Below are 18,759 nucleotides of genomic sequence, written 5' to 3' on the forward strand. Positions count from 1 at the left end.
AGAAAGAGCAACATGCTTGGAAATGCTGAATTAATCTGAACTTGGTTTTATTTAATTTAATTCAACAGAAATCTTCCTAAAAACTGAAAAAATGAAAATCCTATTTTACAAAGACACACCTGAAGGCAAATCAGAAGCTTAATTTAGCGAGATATATTATGTGCCATGTTAGAACATGCTTTCTCCTAAAAACAACACTTGATTTAGATTTAGTGTTATTTAGATTATTCAAAATGTGAGATAATCCCATATCCTGAAGTCTGTAGTCAATATACGTAGTGTTTAGAGAAAGCTGGAACATAGAAGCTGGACATAAAATGCAGACTATGCCTGGACTATGACATGATAACACTTCCTAAACCATTTGTGCAAGACTTGCTGGATATGTCAAACAGCAACAGAACGAAAAGTTACTGATTCCCTGACCCTCACCGTGAATATGTACTGCCATTCATATGTCTTTATGTTGCCATGCTATGTCCCACTATCAGAAAGTGTTTTCCTCTGTGTCTCCTGCTGTTCCTGATGTGTGAAACACCTGGATAAAAAAAAAACCTTTGGTGAATAATAAGGGATAATTCATTTATTTCCATAAATCCCATGAATACTGAACTTATAATTTTTCATTTTTAATGTTCTGAATGTTGAGAGTTTTTCAGACAGTGTAATTTTATGTATTAGGAAACCGTTGCTGCCTGTAACCTCTATACTGGCCCTCTTAAGAAATAAAAAAAAATCTACAGATTAAAATACATCCTGTTTTCTGTTGTTTTTTGTTTCTTCTTTCCTACAGAGATGAAATGCCTTAGAAGTGGCACTGTGTGATTGATACAACTTTCCTGAGTTTATGAAAGTCAAAAAATGGAGATAAAAACAACAACACTACAGTATGTCTTTAAATAAAAGGAGTCCTTTGACAGCCTTGCAGAGTCTTTGGTCACATTCCGGGACACACTTCCCTGGAACGGGAACGCTGACGGTCCTCCAGTGCACTCTATGCTGCCGAGAAGTTCGACCTGATGGAGTCCTCCCGCAACTGACGGTGCTTTCCGATGTCACACTCCTCCCGCTGAGTTCGCCGCTCGATGGTTATCCTGTAGTTCTTTCTGTAAGGCAACACGAAAACAAGTGCATTAATAGTGATGCTGAAATAACTCCCCTTGGGGTAGTCTCCTTGGGGCTGTGCTCAGGTACAGTACACTATTTGAATTTGGCATTGACATTGCTCCCAGGTTCGGCTTTTACTTCTAAGTGATTTCTGTGCGCTAAACACATTTGAAGTTTACATTCTCTATGGCTGGTGTCTGTTGCACTTATATGCCATTTGTGTCATAGTGCAAAGTGAATCTGCCAAGATTCCAGAAGAGAGGTTGGATAGCTACATATTGTTGATGCACTACTTATGGCTTTATCCTTGAAACAATAAGAAACAATGTATCATCTAACCCAGCATAATGCACCATAAGATGAAGTCATGTTCTCACTTGAGGACGGTTGTGATCAAATTGTAAATGTCCTTTCATGTTGACACAAATTGTCCTGCTTTCTCTTTGAAGCAAAAAGTGGTTAATATTCATACAGAATATGACAGAGTCGAAAGAAGAGAGACCCCTTAGTGCAAATGTGTACACAGTCCCTGACGCCTATATTCATTCTAACCAAAATGCACTGCTTTATTTATTTTAAAGCAAGTGTTGTTCAAGGTTTATAGAAGTCCTATTCACAAGGGATGAATTCAGCTCAGTAAGTTTATTTCCATGTCAGGTGGACAGTTTCCCGACACACACCATAGTTTCCTGTTACAGCTGAGATGACTCACGGCATGGAGATGTTTACTGTACTGATAATGGGTATCTGCTATCCGGTAGAGAGTTCTTTAATACTGTTTGCCAACATTTGCTGTTATGCACAACACTTTTCTTTTTTCCCAGGGGTAGCTGAACCATTGGTGTCGCTGCTTTGTAGTCCATCTAACTGCAATAAAGTACAACGGACTGTAGTTGGTTGAAACCACAACATCTGTGTCATTTTTGGGTTTTCATGTGGCAATTGTCACCTGTTGAAACCCCCATCCCTGTGCCAAGGGCATGCCCATATTGTTTGTGTAAAAAGTGAATCCAAGTATTCAATGTGGATAAAGTTCTCTGGGGACGTCATTAAAACTAGTTCTGTGAACAGTGCATTTTTCTTGTTCTGAGTGATAGCCAAATTCATAATGACACCCAAGTGTCTGAGTTTCAGGCATGAAATGACACATTGGCATTTTCAGATATTAAAATGAATTCTCGACTTGCAAAAAAAATGCATGTTGTATTATGTGAAAATATACATAATACTACACTATTACAATACAGTGTGACAATACCAGCAGTATTGTCACACTGTACTGTGAGATACATAAAACAGAAACAAGAGAAACAGAGAAAATGGGGAAATATATACTAACAAACAACAGGTTATGAAATCTCTTTTCTTGACTCAGTTAAGACTACTGAAGTGCAAGCGAAAAGATCTTAGAAGTGTCATAAATCTAAATTCCTCTCTGGCTTTGTTGTTTTACAGTGCCCTCACTATACCTCAGAATCATTTTCAATGTGCCAATGCCTTTATTTTTGAATCATCAGCATATAAGGGTACAAGACGGGCTTACAGCGTTCTCAAGTAGCTGAGCACAGTGGCCTGACCAGTGTGTAGGGTCTGATGATTGATTGAAGATAGGGTGGAGCCATTCCTTACACTGCTTAGCAGGCTAACACCAACATTCTGATACATATGTGAGTTGTCACTGGAAGCAAGTGGGGAGAAATCAGGATGCATGAGACATTGGAGAAGCTGGGGACCATGCAGCACCATTTTGAATGAGCTGCAGGGCTTTAATCTCAAATGCAGGTGGGGAAGCAATAGTCTATGTGGGAGAAAACCAGGGCTTGGGCCGAGAGTTTGGCTAAGAAGGTGGTGAGGAAAGGGAGGATTCATTAGATGTTGTATTGGACTAGTCTGCAGATCCTACTGATTGCTGCTATGTGGTCCATGTATGTCAGATCACTGTCAAGTGTCACCCCAAGGGCTCTGACAGTCCAAAAGGCTGACACCAGGAGGACAGGATGATTTAATGTGCTGAAGACCACAGAAAGGTCTAGAAGTATAGAAGGACAGTAGACTGGGAGGTAGCCCTTGCAGAGTGAAAGGCATTTGTATAAAGGGTTGGGGTCATGCAGGTCATTCTGCATACGAAAGTGTGAAAGATGATTAAAGAGTTTTGGAGGGGAAGGGTGTTGGAGAGGGAACAGAGATGGGAGATGGGGCAGAAGAAGGGTCCGGTGTTGGTTTCTTGAGCAGAGGGGTGACATGAGCCTGTTTGAAGACAGAGGGGGACACAGCCAGTGGTCAGGGAATTTTTGATGAGTTAGGTGACGGATCACCTGGAGAAGAGGAGAGGGAAGCATGCCTAAGGAGCAGGCATTGAATCGGTTATGGATTGCTTGCTGGTGGCAACTTTCTGATGAAAATATATTACAAAGTCATTGGCAGTGAGAGAAGAGATAGGAGAGGGTGAGGGTGGAGAGAGCAGGGAAGCAAATTTGTGGAACATTTGCGGGGTAAAGTGGATAACTGAATTTTGTAATGAAAATACAATGCCTCAGTAGAAGGCAGAGTACAGTCAGGAGACAGAAAGTAGATACACTGAATACAAAGCATCTCCTATCTTGTGATAGTTACCAAACCACCTAGCACATAAATTATTTTGAGAAAAAGGTGGTGCAGTGCTTGGATGCCAGTTGACATGGCACAGGTGAGGCACCACAGTGTCAGTTATGAAGTTATCATAGAGATCCTCCAAAGTGAAATTATATATATATATAAATATATATATATATATGTGTGTGTGTGTGTGTGTTATTCTATTAGTGCCAAAGTGATGAATGCCTCCTTCTGGTGGACTAAAGTTTGTAAACTTTCATTGTTTGTGACTCTAAATTGTCTTTGTTCTAAATCACTACCCACCTGAAAAAGTAGAATGCCATTAGCAATGCAGTTCCCAGAAGACCTCCAACGATGATACCAGTTACAGCAGATACCCCTAGTCCACCTGCTTAGGAGAGAAAGGGAAGCTATTAGTAAGCAAAATGGCACCTCCCTGGTCCATTAATGTAACGATGTTCATAGGTGATGAAATGCATTTTTTTGTAGAAAAACTGATGGTAAATAATTAGGCAAATGTGTCATCTATATTACTGATTTAATGCTGAAAAAATGGTGCACTTGTACCACATTTATATTACAGTGTTAGTGTTGTTTTAAGGTAGCACTCTGTGTCTGACATAAATGTGTGATAACACAAATGCACCCTACTGTTAAAACTTCTATCAAACATTTATTTGTGGAAATACATGCAGAACATACATTTTCATTTATAACCCAAAACAACAGTATTTTAGGAGTCTTTTTTGGCCATACTATTGGAACCGAGTCGATTTCAGAGCAGCATATAAGGCCTCTAACTGATACATTACTACTTTACTGAATAAAAAAAATTCAATTTGCATCCTGACTGAAAAATTGGGGGAAAAATATGGGCATCAATATGACATCAGAAATCAAGGAGTTAGTCACTGGGCTGTCTGTGGCTTGACAGACCCAAATTGGACAGATGTGTGTGATTCTTCACTTGCATTTTCTACCACCTGCTTATGTTCCATTCATAACTGACATTATGGAGGCCACCCAATATGTTGTATTTATGATTTGGATGACTTCAAGAGAGCATTGTAGCCATATCAACAAGCGGAACAACAGGCAATCATGTAGCCTACTACAGCAATTTGCTAGTGACAACTGATTAATTTCTGCTGTAATGAAATGTAAATGCTCTCTGTTAAAATAGAACTAGACTAGGTAGCAAGCCTGATAAGTTCCCTTTTAACATTTTCCCAGTTATTATCTGATCAAGAAGGTATTGCATTGTGTCTAATGTTTTGTATTACAGGCTACATACTATAACTTACAATAACAAATAACAAATAGCTACTGCATTTAGGCTGGAAATGTAAAGGTTTGGATATAGGACCAAGTCTGTGTAGCTATTTCAATAAAAACTAATGTTAGCATTGTAATATATTAGGGTTTACCAGTCATTATTCATTTACAAGAGCACATATATTGGTTGTTTTATTACTCTCATACCATAGTTATTTTCAACAGAAATAATTCAACACTGTTGCTGTTAACTTTTGCTTTTGTATCTTTTGCTGCTGTTATTGGTTTTAAATAGAATGTACAGCTGAAATTGAATGCTTAAATGGACTTGTATATTAATATGGAAGGTGCTTTTATGGCCATTTTAACTGGATTCGCTTATTTAAAATTGTGTTATAATCCGTAATATATAACAGCAGCCTACTGCATTTTCGTTTCCAACTCGCACTACTCCGTCCTGCATGACATTCAATGAACCACACATCACTGACACGTCTTCTTGGACAAATTTGTTTGAGGAAGTAAAAGCTGTCCAGGTTAGAGATGTTACAGACAGGTTTGGACAGGTCTGAGTGTCAATGGAGACACTCACGGTTTGTCAGATAGTCAGTCTGTAACCTGACCAGTGGAAACAAGGTAATATTCATTATGTTGGATATATCAGAGATCATGTAAGAAACGACAGTCTTAAGGACTGAGAGTGATGCCAATGATTTCAGACTGGTATGCTGGTAGGGTTAGGCTTTTACCTTAAATAGCATTTCTTTATGCGAGTTCAGCTTGGTTTAGTATTTACAGCTGCAGTGGGAAATCTCAGAGTCCACCTTGCAGATAAATTCTAACCACTGACGACGTGTGGTGGGCCTTTGCGGAAAACCATGAAAAGTGCTCAGTCTGGCAGAGCAACCAAAGACGATGAATTTCTGTGAGAAGGCACAGTGTCTCACAGTGAACACATCTGTTGTCACATTTGTACAACTTAAGTAGGGACCATGCCTTTACCTCAGAAGGTGGCATTTCCTCACCTTGTGGAGAAGATTAATGCTTTGCTATAATTATGACATTACAAGGAATGGACAAGGATAAGGACAAGCAATCTTGGAGATTGTTCCAGCTGCCCTCAGAAATCTCAGTTTTTAATCTAAGTGCCATTTTTTTACATTTTTGGAGAGTAAAGGTAAATCAACAGGGAATATACTTGGATATACCCAAACAGTGTATAATATTAAAATTTCTTCTTCAAATGCCCAAGGCTGGTAGCTGTTGGTGTATGTGAGGAGACACCTAAAATAGCCCAATGAAAAAATAATACCAAACAAAATAAGAGTCTGGTTATATGAAACATTTACCAGTCAGAGTTGTAAGGGCATTGACTTGGTGTGTGATTGGTACCTCCACCTAAAATATTTTCCTGAGACCACTGATAGGTCAATTGGTCAAGTTAAGCTGTTAAGTTTACAAGCTTTGGGGCAACAAGCCTTGGTTCCCTTTTACAGTGTAATAGTAAGTGTTCCTCACAGGAAGCAGAAACACTGAACACAGACTGGGAGACAAACAGTAGAGATAGTTTACATGATTTATCAGGGTCCTCGGACTTTGGGATCCGGTGTCTGACTTGCAAGGTGAAGCGGTCCCTGTTAAATACAGGCATCTTCTGTAAAGTCCCGTTGTTACCATAGTAATTAAAAACAGCCTGTAAACACAAGGAAGCCCAGGTCATAAAGCTGTCATCTGCTCCTTTATCATTAATAATTGCAGGAGCACTCAGATAGTGTAATTTGGTTTATTATAACAATTTATCAAATTAATTTTCAATTGATCACACAATTCTTAGTGAATCAGCATAAAGAGGCTGTGATTATTCTAAAATTAGGTGATGGAAGGTTGCAGTTTTGCAGACACATTATAACACAGTGTATTCAACACAGTATGGAAATTGCAAATGACAAATGCAAAAAGAGTATGAATGCAAAACCCATGGTCAAACTTTCTACCTCTACAGTGTGTCTGAGTATTTTTTCCTTCTTTTCTTGTTGCTTGGTTTGGTACACTCTTACCTCATAGGTGCCTGCCTGTAGGTCTGTCATGGTCATTACAGAGAAATCCCCATTTCTATCACCATTGGCATCTATAGACACCTGGCCCGCAATGCCTGTCCAATGGAATGCAAGGAATGTGAAAATTAATTAGCTACAAGACTCGTACATTCCAAGGAAAACAAGAACAAGAGTCGACACATTCCGGACGGCCAATACAACAGGAAATCTCATCCGTCTCTCTGCGTTTTTGTTGGCATCGCCTCCAGAAATTGTAATTTCATCCCCGAGTCTGCCTTCCCAAATTCTTGACATTTTTAAAATATTATTTCTTTTAACAAGAAAATATGACCCTGTTTTTGACGATTCTGCTGAACAAAACATTGTTATTTCACGTTGAGTGCTGGCAACACAGCCATTTAGCCTTTTAACCGGTTTCAGCAGAGCACATCCGTTTTGTAACTGTAGCTTAATGAATGGAGATGAACAGTGTACTCAGTGATGCCTTGCCTCTCCTACTTTAGTCAGAGTCTTTAATCCTTCAATAACCAGGATCAAATCATGTGAGTTCCGGAATGTGCAAATTGACATGTTCTTTTAGTTTTCTTTTAATTTTAGTCTTTTTCAGACTTTTAATCTTCGTTTAATCTTCATGCTTTTTGGTTTGATCCACATTCCCAAATGCACTCCTGCTGTTAATCTCTTTATCTGAACCAAATGCTGAGATTAAGAGATGGACGGCGAAAAAGGGAAGGCTGTTCTCAACAAGGATATTAATAATTGTGAATTGATTGTACAGTGCATTTTAAAAGGAATGCAGTTTTACTTTTAAGGACTCAGTTATTCAATATTATTGTCTTTATATATTGAGGGTCATGAATTTTATTTCTTGAAATTGCAGTAAATTACTGTTGCGGTTACTGCTCAAGCTTAGAGGAGAAAATACCCAGGACAATCCAATGTTCCTCTGTCAAAATTCAGAGAAGTAAGGCTTAAATAGCTGTACCAAATCTGAAAGCTTTTACGGTCCATGATAGTAAAGACACCATTATTTTCCTTTCATAGTCACGTTAAAAAGTCTAAAGCATTCCAAGGTCTGGACTGAACTGACAGTATTGCTCCAATTAATCAAATAAAATGGCCAGATGTGTACCAGACAGGTTCGGAAAGATGCTCACTCCGAGCCAAATTTGTCCGTCTCAGCATTAGAGTGCATTCCAAGTGTCTTTGATCAAGTGTACAGTGATCCGCTCCTCTGCTGGACATTAATAAGATCTGACACAAAGATTAAAGAGGATGCAGTAATAGTGTCTTTCATACAATGAAAATGATGTATGTCTATTCCTGAGGTTATTCCAGAGCGTAGAAGACATTTGGTAAAACAAAGAGCTGCAAGAGGGGGGGGGGATGCTCTGTCTTTTACCTTCAAAAGTTCTGTTCCACATGCGCTGGGTAATTTGTACTCCGTCTTTCTTGTTGGATCCATTTTTTATCACGTCATGAAGGGCCAGTGCATACAGCTGCAAGGCATCATGGAACCCCTCCATAAACATATTGATCTGAAACAGTATTAGAAAGAAGAAGTCTGTTACAGGAAACTGAGAGTAGATCTTGAATTTTGTTTATGAGGGAGAACCTGAAAAGACTAGGACTGTGTTTGCTATTGTGTGACCAAAACAATTGGTCTTCATGACTAACTGCGGTGCATCCTGCCAGGAATATGAACGCACATCACAGGTGCATCGCTGGTGGACTGACTTGCTAAATCACAGTCACAGAAATTAACCTCTTTTTGACAAACATGACATAGTAGCGTAAATGTTGCTGATATGGAAAATTGAAAATAAATGTAACAGAGAAATAAAAGAAAGACCCCAGTAAATGTGTGATTGCTTAACTATCCATTTTACTGTTGGGCTCTTTCATTTTACTTACAGTTAAAGAGAATTGGTTGTGGCCTTGAAGCGTTCATTCCGCAAAAACATAGCATAGGTATTATGCGACACTTGACTGGGACTATATTTAACCAAGAATTATACTTAAACTTCTATTGAGAGGTTATATCATCTGAACCAATGAAAAGTTTACATTAACTTGCAGTGGAATGTAAACTTTGCATTGGTTCAGAGTCTCGTGTAAGTCATTCTTTGCCTGCCATTCAACACAAGACAAGTTTGTGATAAACATGTGAAATACCGTAAAAGAACGAGATTCATCTGACCAAATAAATAATTTGCAATGGATGCCTTCATTTTCCAGTACCACAGTGTTTTTCACACAAACATTAGACTTTGCAGTTTACTCTGTTACCACAATTATGTGAAAAGGCAAGGATATTGATCTGAACGTCTCCAAGGATGTACCTACTTATTTAACTTTTCTTTTTTTGAAGTTAAGAATTAGCAGTGTTTGAATCTGGCGTGAATCTTTTACCTTTTGCTGTTTGTCATCAAAATATCACCACACAGAACACTGCATTCAAGGTTTCACAGACAATTTACAGCCTGAATACCAGAAAAATAATTAGTCTGACTAGGCAGTCTCTTCCTAAACAAACAATTAAAAGATATTTGTTTTCCCAAGAAGCCATGAAACTTACAAAGACTTTAAAACCAATTTCCCACACTTAGGAACAATGTACCATTGTAAGATATTTATCTAGTGATGTTTTGTTAACCTGCATGCTATATTATAATGGCGCAATAAAGGCTGGAATGACGTTAGGTGGTCTAGATAATTTGGTGATTCACATGAGCACTGGATTACAAAGAATATACAAAAAAATAAAGCCTTTCTTTGCTTTCAGGAGAAGATATGTTCTTGGAGAAAGCCACACTGTGCCATCCATGCAGTTTCTGTTGCATGAAATCAATATGTTGGTTATTTTTTCTGCTGATATTTATAGCTTGGTAGTTTAGTGTTTTATAACAAACAAATATTGAAAAAGCTGTGGCAAATATACAACTAGTAACACATATGTTATGATTGGTAACAATGTCCCATTCTTATCTCTTTGCTGTCCAATCCAATCTAAGCTAAAATTACACCAAAAGAGGTTCTATATTGAAGAATTAAATGACTTAATATATATTAGATTATTATAATAGATTAAAAAAACAAAAACCTTAGCTGATGCCCTAAGCTGCTTCGGCAAGAAACCACCCTCCCCAATAGAAGTATCTGTTTTGGTCATACTAGTAATCCCTGACGAACCAAAAAACTCATGTTCATATTGCCAGTCAGCTCATTTTTAAAGTGAGTAACCTAAACTGATGCTTTTTCAGCATAATTAAAGCCTCTTGTCTGATGTAACTAATGTTACTTGTTAGTCGCACAACTCCAAACAGCCAGTCAGGTGACAGACCCAGGCACGTCCTGTTTAATCAGAACACTAAACTAATCCACCAGATAGTTTGCTGAAATTTGCCAGCGGTCATAGGTGTACCTTGGCTGAATACAAGAAAGCACAGTTCAATACAGTGATTATTCATGGCATAAATATTGCAGTGTGTTGGTTTTTCAGTGGCGAAAGGTGCATATCAAGATGTACAGTAATGTACTGGCTATTAGTCCAATAAAGAGACATATAGTAATGTACATGCTATTAATACTATGAAAGGAGATGTACGGTACTGTACAGGCCATTAGTGTAATGAAGGGAGATGTACAGTACTGTATGGGGCTGTAGTACAATAAAGGGAGATGTATAGTAATATAGGCAATATGGGTACACAGACATGTGTGGGCTATTAGTGTGACGAAGAGTGGCTATAATGTGTGGACCATTAACACTGTGATGGGAGATACAGACTATGAACCATCAGCACAATAAACGAAGATGTAATATACTGGCAATGTGATTTCCCAAAAGGAGAACCGGGAACAACACATTGTGCTGTGCCTGACAGCACTTCACTCAACACAACCTGGGAACGTGATTTCAGTGCTCAGTGTTTGAATGTCTGATTGGAGGACGAGAGCTGCGCGTTGATTTCAGTAACTCCTCCAGGCACTAAAGCGTCACGGCAAAAGAATGGAACCATTCATGGTGACAAATTATTCCCTGAAATGTTTTCCCCCACGGTGGGCAGGCACAAAGGGAGCCTACATTTAGAGAAGCGCTTAACTTGCGTTACAAAGCAGACGGTCTGGGATTCCCTCGCTGAAAAGCCCCCCAAAAAAATGTACTAAGTATTGTGGTCGCGGTGGTGTCAGAGATGGGAAACCGACCGTGAGGACCACACAGGGCTGTGACTCATGTGTCATCAGAAGGGGATGAGGAATTAGAGGGTGATGTAAGCTCTGGCAGCAGGCCTCAGATGCGCGTGAGCGATTTATGGGCCCTGTTACCTCACAGTTAGCAGTCCTCCAGTTAACAGCAGACACGGGTCACCTTTGTATAGTGAATCTTTGTGTACAGTCCCTCTGACTCACCATTCTGCTCCCTCCATGTAGCTTAGCACACAACTGAGGAAAGGTCACATGTGAAATACTAATATATTCTTTGTTTCACAGTATTTTCTCCAGAAGGTGCATGCATCGAAGCTCCTTTCCTTAGATTTAAAGGCTAGAGCAGATGTTAAAAAGGGCTTTGAGGTTTGAGGGAATCCCATTCCCAACAGCTGTGTCGTCTCCAAGTGCACGGTGCATCACATGACACAACCGGCGGTGTTTTTTAAGGACACACTGTAGACACAGGAGTGGGCAGGCAGCAGCAACACGCGAATCCCCAATCTAACGCTGTACTGCGCCTGGCCAGGCGCCAGAGGGCTCCTGAGCTTTAACAGTCACCGACTGTATCGTGTCCACCCATCAACTCACGGGGGGACGACTTCTCTCTAAATGGTTTTAAGTAGGAGTGGGCCGATACTTGGAGCCGGGAACTGCGCTGGGGCGGCGGGGGGGGGGGGGGAAGTGGGGGGAAACACTGGGGGAATTCATAGGCCATCCCCGGCGCGATTAGAGAGCTTAGCCAAAAAATTTCAACGTCATTAGGGGATAAGTGACTAGCCAAAGGCCTCTTATGCTGCACCTTTCCCCTCCCCTCCGTGGAGTGCTCTGTGTACTTTGTTAGCTGTAGTGTTTTGCCCCTGCTTTTTCTCAGCCTTGATTAGCTTTAGGGATTGCCACTGAAAGGAACAACCACATGTCAATTTCTTCACCATGGTGAAAAGTCACACAGCATGTCCTGGCCATTGCCAGAAAGGAAAACTGCAAGACTATGACAGGAGGAAGCAAGAATTTGCTGGGATTTAACACCAGAACACAGGCACCTTAATATATGGTTATAAAAAAAGAAAACAAATTTTACATAGTTTGATGATAATACCTTTCACTGTACCAAACAAGCATAACATAAAGATATCTATGCACAACAGTAAAATTAAAAAGCATTTTAGGTACATCTGAGGTGAAGCTAAACTCAGCTGCCTGTGTTGTGTGTGAGAACGAGTAATGTAAAGCCCCTGTCAGGAGAGCCCAGGCCTTTTGTCTAACAGGTTGAACCGAGTGAACCAGAATTAGCAGTCTGCAATAATGCTGGCTGTGCTGTGTCTTTGTTTTTTTTTTTTTTTTCCCCTGCGCGCACATCCGTCACCGACCCGTCCAGCTTTCCACCAGGCTCAAGTTCTGTATGGTTTGTGTTTCCTCTTTTACCCCCAGCGAAGCAGTCTGCAGCAAACTCAGTGAAGATAAAGGTCCTCAGGCTGAAGACAAAAGGCAAGCAGGGGTGGCCCCGCATTCATCTCTAATCTAGTGAAGTGAATTTGGACACATAGGCAGCCTTCACAATTTGGCTGTTTCACTCGGCTGCCCTTTAAGGCACGGCTATTAACTTACAAGAGATCCGTTTCAGAAGTATTAGATTTCCTTCCCACAGTTTTATCTGACAGCTTGTATTATTAAGGTCCGGATACTTCACCTACAGTTCCACAGTAATCAGGAAGGCAAACTACATAATGCGATGCCATTTTAATCATTATTTTTATTGAGATTTGTTATCTAAACTACCCATCTACACAGCTGGATACTAAACCTGAATTTAGTCAGGTCTGGTATCTTACCGTACTCCAGGGTACAACAGCAGTGTTCCACCCAGGACGTGAACCTGCAGTCTTTTGGTTACAAGATCAGTTACTAAACGACTATCCTGAATCACATTATCTGGCGTAATCAAATTCTGCTCTTGCAATCACTTTGTCAGGTGTGACCAGATTGTTGCTGATAAGTCTAATTACTGGAAATTAATTTGGCCTCTGGGACTGTTTTCAAGCTGCAGCCTGACTGCCTGCAATGACGCAAGTAGAAAGAGAGGGACATTGCTGGAGCAGCGCACATCTGCCAGGCAGCTCTTCAACATTACTTTTTTTTTCCAGCCTCACCCAATGCAAGTTTTCATCCTCTCAACTTGACGAGCAACATTGCGTGCGCTTCATAAAAAGATAAAAAGACTCCAAAGGTGAATATTTCGGAAAATAATGCCCAAGGTAAGTGTTGGATTCAACGAGCATTCTTACATCAGCCTTGACTTGGTGTGTGCTCGGATTGTCCAACCATGCACTTCCCTTGGGGTTCATTTAAAATTCTCATTCAGGATTTCTATAAATCATTCAAATTTATTTCAAGGTTCATTTTCGATGTATGTGTTAAATGATAAATGGAATAAAAACTACAAACGATTTATTCAGATGATAGCAGTAGGCACCCTTTCAAGGTCTTTCAACATAGACTCGTAAATTAGAAGATTCGTATCCAGAGGGAGACATTCTGCTTCTCCAAATTATCATCCAGATGGGCTTGTACAGATCACTCTCTCTGTTTTGGCTCTGTCCTCATAAACTGCGTAGAAAAAGCACTCTGAGCTCCTTTGTAACTACTGGCTCACACCCTCACCAAGTGAGAAACCGTTTCTCCCACTACTGGTTCTGTGTATAAGCCGTTTGTTCCAGTCTTTTTTCTCTCTATTTGCAACAATGCATGTGACTGTGAACCGATATACAAGGCCGAGTTCAACTTCTGCGTTCAGAAATACCTATAATTTTAGTTTCAGTCAACTTCTATTGTTTATTCCTGTTACAATAAGGCTCCTGTTTACAATATGTATTATGTATCCACTGTAATAACGGTATAATAATCCAACACACCCACCTACTGGTTGTCATTGCTCACAGATATTTTGGATAGAGGCAGTCCATTAAGGAAATACTGAATGCTCTGTGGAACAAAGTTCCAAATGGTCAGGTTTTGAGGCTCCTGGGATTGAACATGTTTGGTTGGATCTACCACGTGTTTATGAATCAGCCATGTAAGTCCCATTGACTTGGACTGCTATTAGTGTAACCAAGTAAACACATTGCCTGAGTTTTATTGTCATGCAAACATTGATATTTTTCCAGAAATCATTTTAAGTGCCAGTTAGAAATTGAACATATATTACTATATTGCAAGTAAAAAAACAGATACATTTATATTGGAGCGCAGCCTTAAATGCCCTTTAAACCTTATGTTTGTGTCTTGTTTGCAGCCCAAAAAAGCCAGAGGGAGTAGCCCGAACATTAATGCGGAGTGGCGTGATGGCTCCTCGGCACTGGCGTGTGACGTGTGGGCGACCGGCTTTGTTTGAGTGAGAACATGAGTGCCTTTGTCCCTTATCTCCACATCTGGCTCTGACTCACTTTTTGCATGTTATATTTCACAAGTGGTTCAGAGAGAGATCAAAACCACGAGTCGCTTAATTTCCCTCACGGCAGACTACCCCGTCATTACTGCTTTACTCTGACTGATTCTTATCTGTTGACTGCTTTCCATTTCTACTGACAGCATGTCATTTATGTACCATTTGATGTTTAAATGTGTTATGCATCTGTTCGATTGGTGTATCAAAAATTGAAGCACAGATGAACTGTGAATTTGAAAGACAAACATGTAGACAAGTTAAATTATTTGAATTTAAACAGTTTGAATTAGAGGTAATATAGTCAATCCCTCTCCAAAAGAAAAATGGATTTCTAAAACATAATCATTTAGCATGAAGGTATATTTCAGTAATGGTTAAGAACGCCATATAATATCTTGTTCTAATTCTTGTTCTGTATCATTTTGTAATCATCATCAATCCTCCATTCTATTTGTAATAAACGAATAATTTTAGATTATGATCTTGTTCCAATTCCATCCGAGTCCTCTGTTCAATGGGACTTAATTGAATAAGACCATGATTGTACAAAGGGCTCTGGAGAAACTGTACAGCGACTACTTTTGACACAGAGAAGCCTTCTGACCATATTGACAATGTGGCCTTTTGTGATGTTTGAAACCGCTATGTTGTTGGCAATTTACATATGTGACGAGTAAACTGTGAATTAGCCGTTCAACATTCCCTAGCGGCAACCATGCGTGGCTAAAAACGGGTCCTGATGCCCATGAGAACATTCCACACAGTCAGTCAAACCGAAAAAATGTATCACCTTCCTTCTTAACGAATAACACAGGCATGCTTCATCCCAAAAATCCATTCGTTTTAGTATGCATCAGGAACACCTTAGCCAAATTGGAAGGACATTAAATTCCCTCCCCCCACCCCACCCCACCCCCCAAAAAACACAAACTTTTTCCAAACTAACTCCAGACAGCCATGGAAAAGAAGGTTTGTATCATGTTTTTTTTCTAAATTTTGTGTAAGGCTCGCATTTTTTGATGGATGCACAATACAGGAATTGTGCTCTGTACATTGAAAGCTCGACATTCATATTTGGAATGAGAATGCTCTTTGTTGGCAGCGGCCAGTCCTCCGTCGTGCGGGGTTTGCGGTGACACCTCACCAGCAGCTGGTCCCACACTGGAGGCCACGTTTCTCCCTTTGTGGATCAAGTTGATCCCTGCTTTGAGCCGGTCGCAGCCGCACGCCCCCACTGGGGTTATTAACCTCGCCTAGTCGATTCATCAACCGTCGTTTGTTCCAACATGACGGCTCCTGCGGTCCCCTTTCACGAAGCCTTGATGGCTTTTCAATGAGAGCTGACACGCAGGGACAATAGCCCCGGCTAAACGTCAGCGTCTCCCTCAGAGTCTCCTTCAGAACTGTATGGGATCCCGGGTAGCGCCATTCACTGGCGCAAACAAGGGGGATGCAGGTTCCTGACTTCTGGCCACATTAGGCTGTGCCTAAGACCAATCGATTACCCTCACCAAATTAGACGGCATTGCACTGGATTGCCATTTGGAATCCAGATAGCCTGGTTGGAAATAGGGGGGGGTGAGCGGGGGGACTCTGTGAATTGCTTTGACGAATAACTGCACAACTGCTGCTATTTCAGCAGAAACACCAGAATTGCCTTCATTTTACACTCTGAGGTTCCAGTGGGTGGAAACTCCAGTTTACACGAAGTCGACCAGCATTCTGTTTACAGAATGTCTGTGATGACTTTTTTCCAATGTTTTAATACACTTCTAACCCCAAATAGTCCAGAGAGAGGAATTAAATATTGGCATGCTTACAGTAAAAATGCCTTTAAATAAGCATCAGGCTAACGAGTGTGTTTCTGTAAAATATACAAAAGCATGTACACTGACAGCTTGACCCGCTCCTTTTTTTTGTGTGTGTGTGTGTCACGGTTTGTTGTGGGGTGGCGTGGCAGAACTTGCGTACATTGGCACCGTCTCCACTGATGCCTGCTTTCTGCATGGACTTCTTCACCTCCATGGAGAAGTTCTCGAACTGCGGCTTGACGGTCCTCAGCAGCGTTACCACATTGAGAGCGGCGTAGGCGTGCTTGGCATCGGCGTCGTATTTGTCTCCTCTCTTCCACGATCCGTTTCCTGTGAAACAATGCTTCAGCTTGAGCGCCACAGAACAACAGCAGCAACAAAAGGCTGGGTTTAGGGCTAAAATAAATATGGCAATTTGGAGCTTACAATGCACCGTTGGATATATTTGAATCGATATACAATTTAGACAAATGATGTCCTGTTTTTAGATTTTCTGAAAATTGACCATGCCAATGCGCAGGGCGCTCTATACTGCGTACCAACATCCCTGTGTGTCCCTGGCTGTGGTCCGCACATTGTAGTACGTTTTAATGGAGTTTTACGACAGCCGCTGTTTGTTCGTTTCACACGCAGTTCCTGGGACTGGAGTGGTTTACATATGAATAAGACAGACAGGAGATGAGACATGCTTTGAGGAGGGGAGCGATCAGGAAAGCGGGCAGTGAATGAGCCTCTGCAGGTGGCCTACAGAGCGCCGTGGCAGTCACGGAGAGGAAGCTGCCGCGCGGTTTATAGATCCCGTTCCAGCCGCATTGTTCTGTCTCTCTCCATGAGAATTACGCACACTCATCGCACCGACACAAAGGCCAGGCGGCTCCGCGCTTCCTGAAGTGTCGCAACCTCAATTCGCATGCTTAGGCACTGGGGGGGCTGGGGAGAGAAATCGTTTCATCTTGCCGGCAAAACAATTTCTGATTAACTCAAATTTGAGGCTAGCAGAATCACATCAACATTCTTCAATTAAATTTGTCAGTTGGGTTAATGGTGGCAGCTCACCAGGACTGAACCCAGATCTCTCTCATCAACAAAAAAGCATCTACTGTAGGGTTTGCATTTGTATATATACACTTCTGCAGGCTGTCGGGGCAAGAAGTTTATCTCAATCGAGAAAAAAGGACAACACCAGGGATATCTGGGTGGATCCTGATTCTAGTGAATCCTTCTATAGTCTTTCCTTGTCAATTCTTCTGACAAGCATTTTATTTAGGCCCACTGTACCTCATATTAACTGAAATTCATTCTCCCTATAGTCGGATAATATGTTCTGATTCCAAAACAGAGTTGGAGCAACATCAGGCAGATGTGATACGGCATACTTCACCTTGTGATCATGTATGTGTGTAATCTAAATAACTAGAAATAATAACAAAAATGTCTTTGATTTAAAAATACCAGCCTTTATGAATATTGTTTTTTTTTTTTTTGCAGATGTTCATTGCGTTTGGTCAAATATGTCTTTTCCTTTGTTTGATCTAGCACACAAATGTACAGAGCCAAATATATACACCATTAAGTGCTTTTTGGAACATTTGCGACATTCCTTGTTCCGCTTACGTTATACCTGTCTGTAAAATTACACCTTTTTACCTGAAGGCATACACCACCTATTTTGGAACCAGACATAGCACAGAAAGAAGAACAAAAAGGTATTGCAGAGGTTGGAAAGTGTTATCTCAGGTGAAATAAACAGTGTTGTGTGCACTTCCATGACGCCAGGTTTAGGAGGATGGTTTTACCATAAGATGAGGAGTTGAACAGTTCGATGTTGAAGAAGATGGAGTTGTTGGTCAGTCTCCTCCGATATGCAGCCAGCATGATGTCTCGGATGATGTCAGCCCCCGCACACATTATGACAACTGTCAAGACAGGAAACAGTGTCAATGACATCTAAAACCTTGACTGCAATGCACCGCAAGTGTTTCACTACAGAAAAAATGCATTAAGTACAGAAATGAGACTCTTGGGTTTCTTGGCACCTGTCACAATTACAGCATACACAATTAGGCAAGGAATAGTGTAAAATTATTTCAATTACACCAAAGAATGCTTCAGGAACATAAAACAATAAGGCCTGGTTCAGCAGAAAGCAATAAAAATGGTCGCTAAGCATAAATACAGGCATGCAGTGCATATGCTTTGTAATGACAAACACCTTTGCTATTGTGGGATGACGCCCCTCTTGTACTTTTGACCTAATTTC

General features: G+C 40.7%; 1 protein-coding gene across 2 annotated transcripts in view; it reads right to left on the minus strand.

Moving 5' to 3' along the window:
• Positions 1–532: 532 nt before the first annotated feature.
• npr3 (natriuretic peptide receptor 3) overlaps positions 533–18,759 on the minus strand; it is a 28,892-nt gene continuing 10,665 nt past the window's right edge. Inside the window, exons 2-8 of one of the 2 annotated variants that reach the window (XM_036527671.1) lie at positions 18,296–18,415; positions 16,660–16,829; positions 8,437–8,572; positions 7,035–7,129; positions 6,550–6,670; positions 4,006–4,090; positions 533–1,106 (exon numbers count right to left, since the gene is read on the minus strand). In XM_036527671.1, coding sequence (XP_036383564.1) covers positions 995–1,106; positions 4,006–4,090; positions 6,550–6,670; positions 7,035–7,129; positions 8,437–8,572; positions 16,660–16,829; positions 18,296–18,415 — 839 coding nt within the window. In that variant the 3' untranslated portion in view covers positions 533–994. Of the gene's footprint in view, positions 1,107–4,005; positions 4,094–6,549; positions 6,671–7,034; positions 7,130–8,436; positions 8,573–16,659; positions 16,830–18,295; positions 18,416–18,759 lie in introns of both variants that reach the window. The other variant, XM_036527670.1, reaches the window with a different exon arrangement.

Source organism: Megalops cyprinoides, chromosome 4, assembly GCF_013368585.1.
Source record: "Megalops cyprinoides isolate fMegCyp1 chromosome 4, fMegCyp1.pri, whole genome shotgun sequence".
In the NCBI taxonomy this organism is placed as follows: Eukaryota; Metazoa; Chordata; class Actinopteri; order Elopiformes; family Megalopidae; genus Megalops; species Megalops cyprinoides.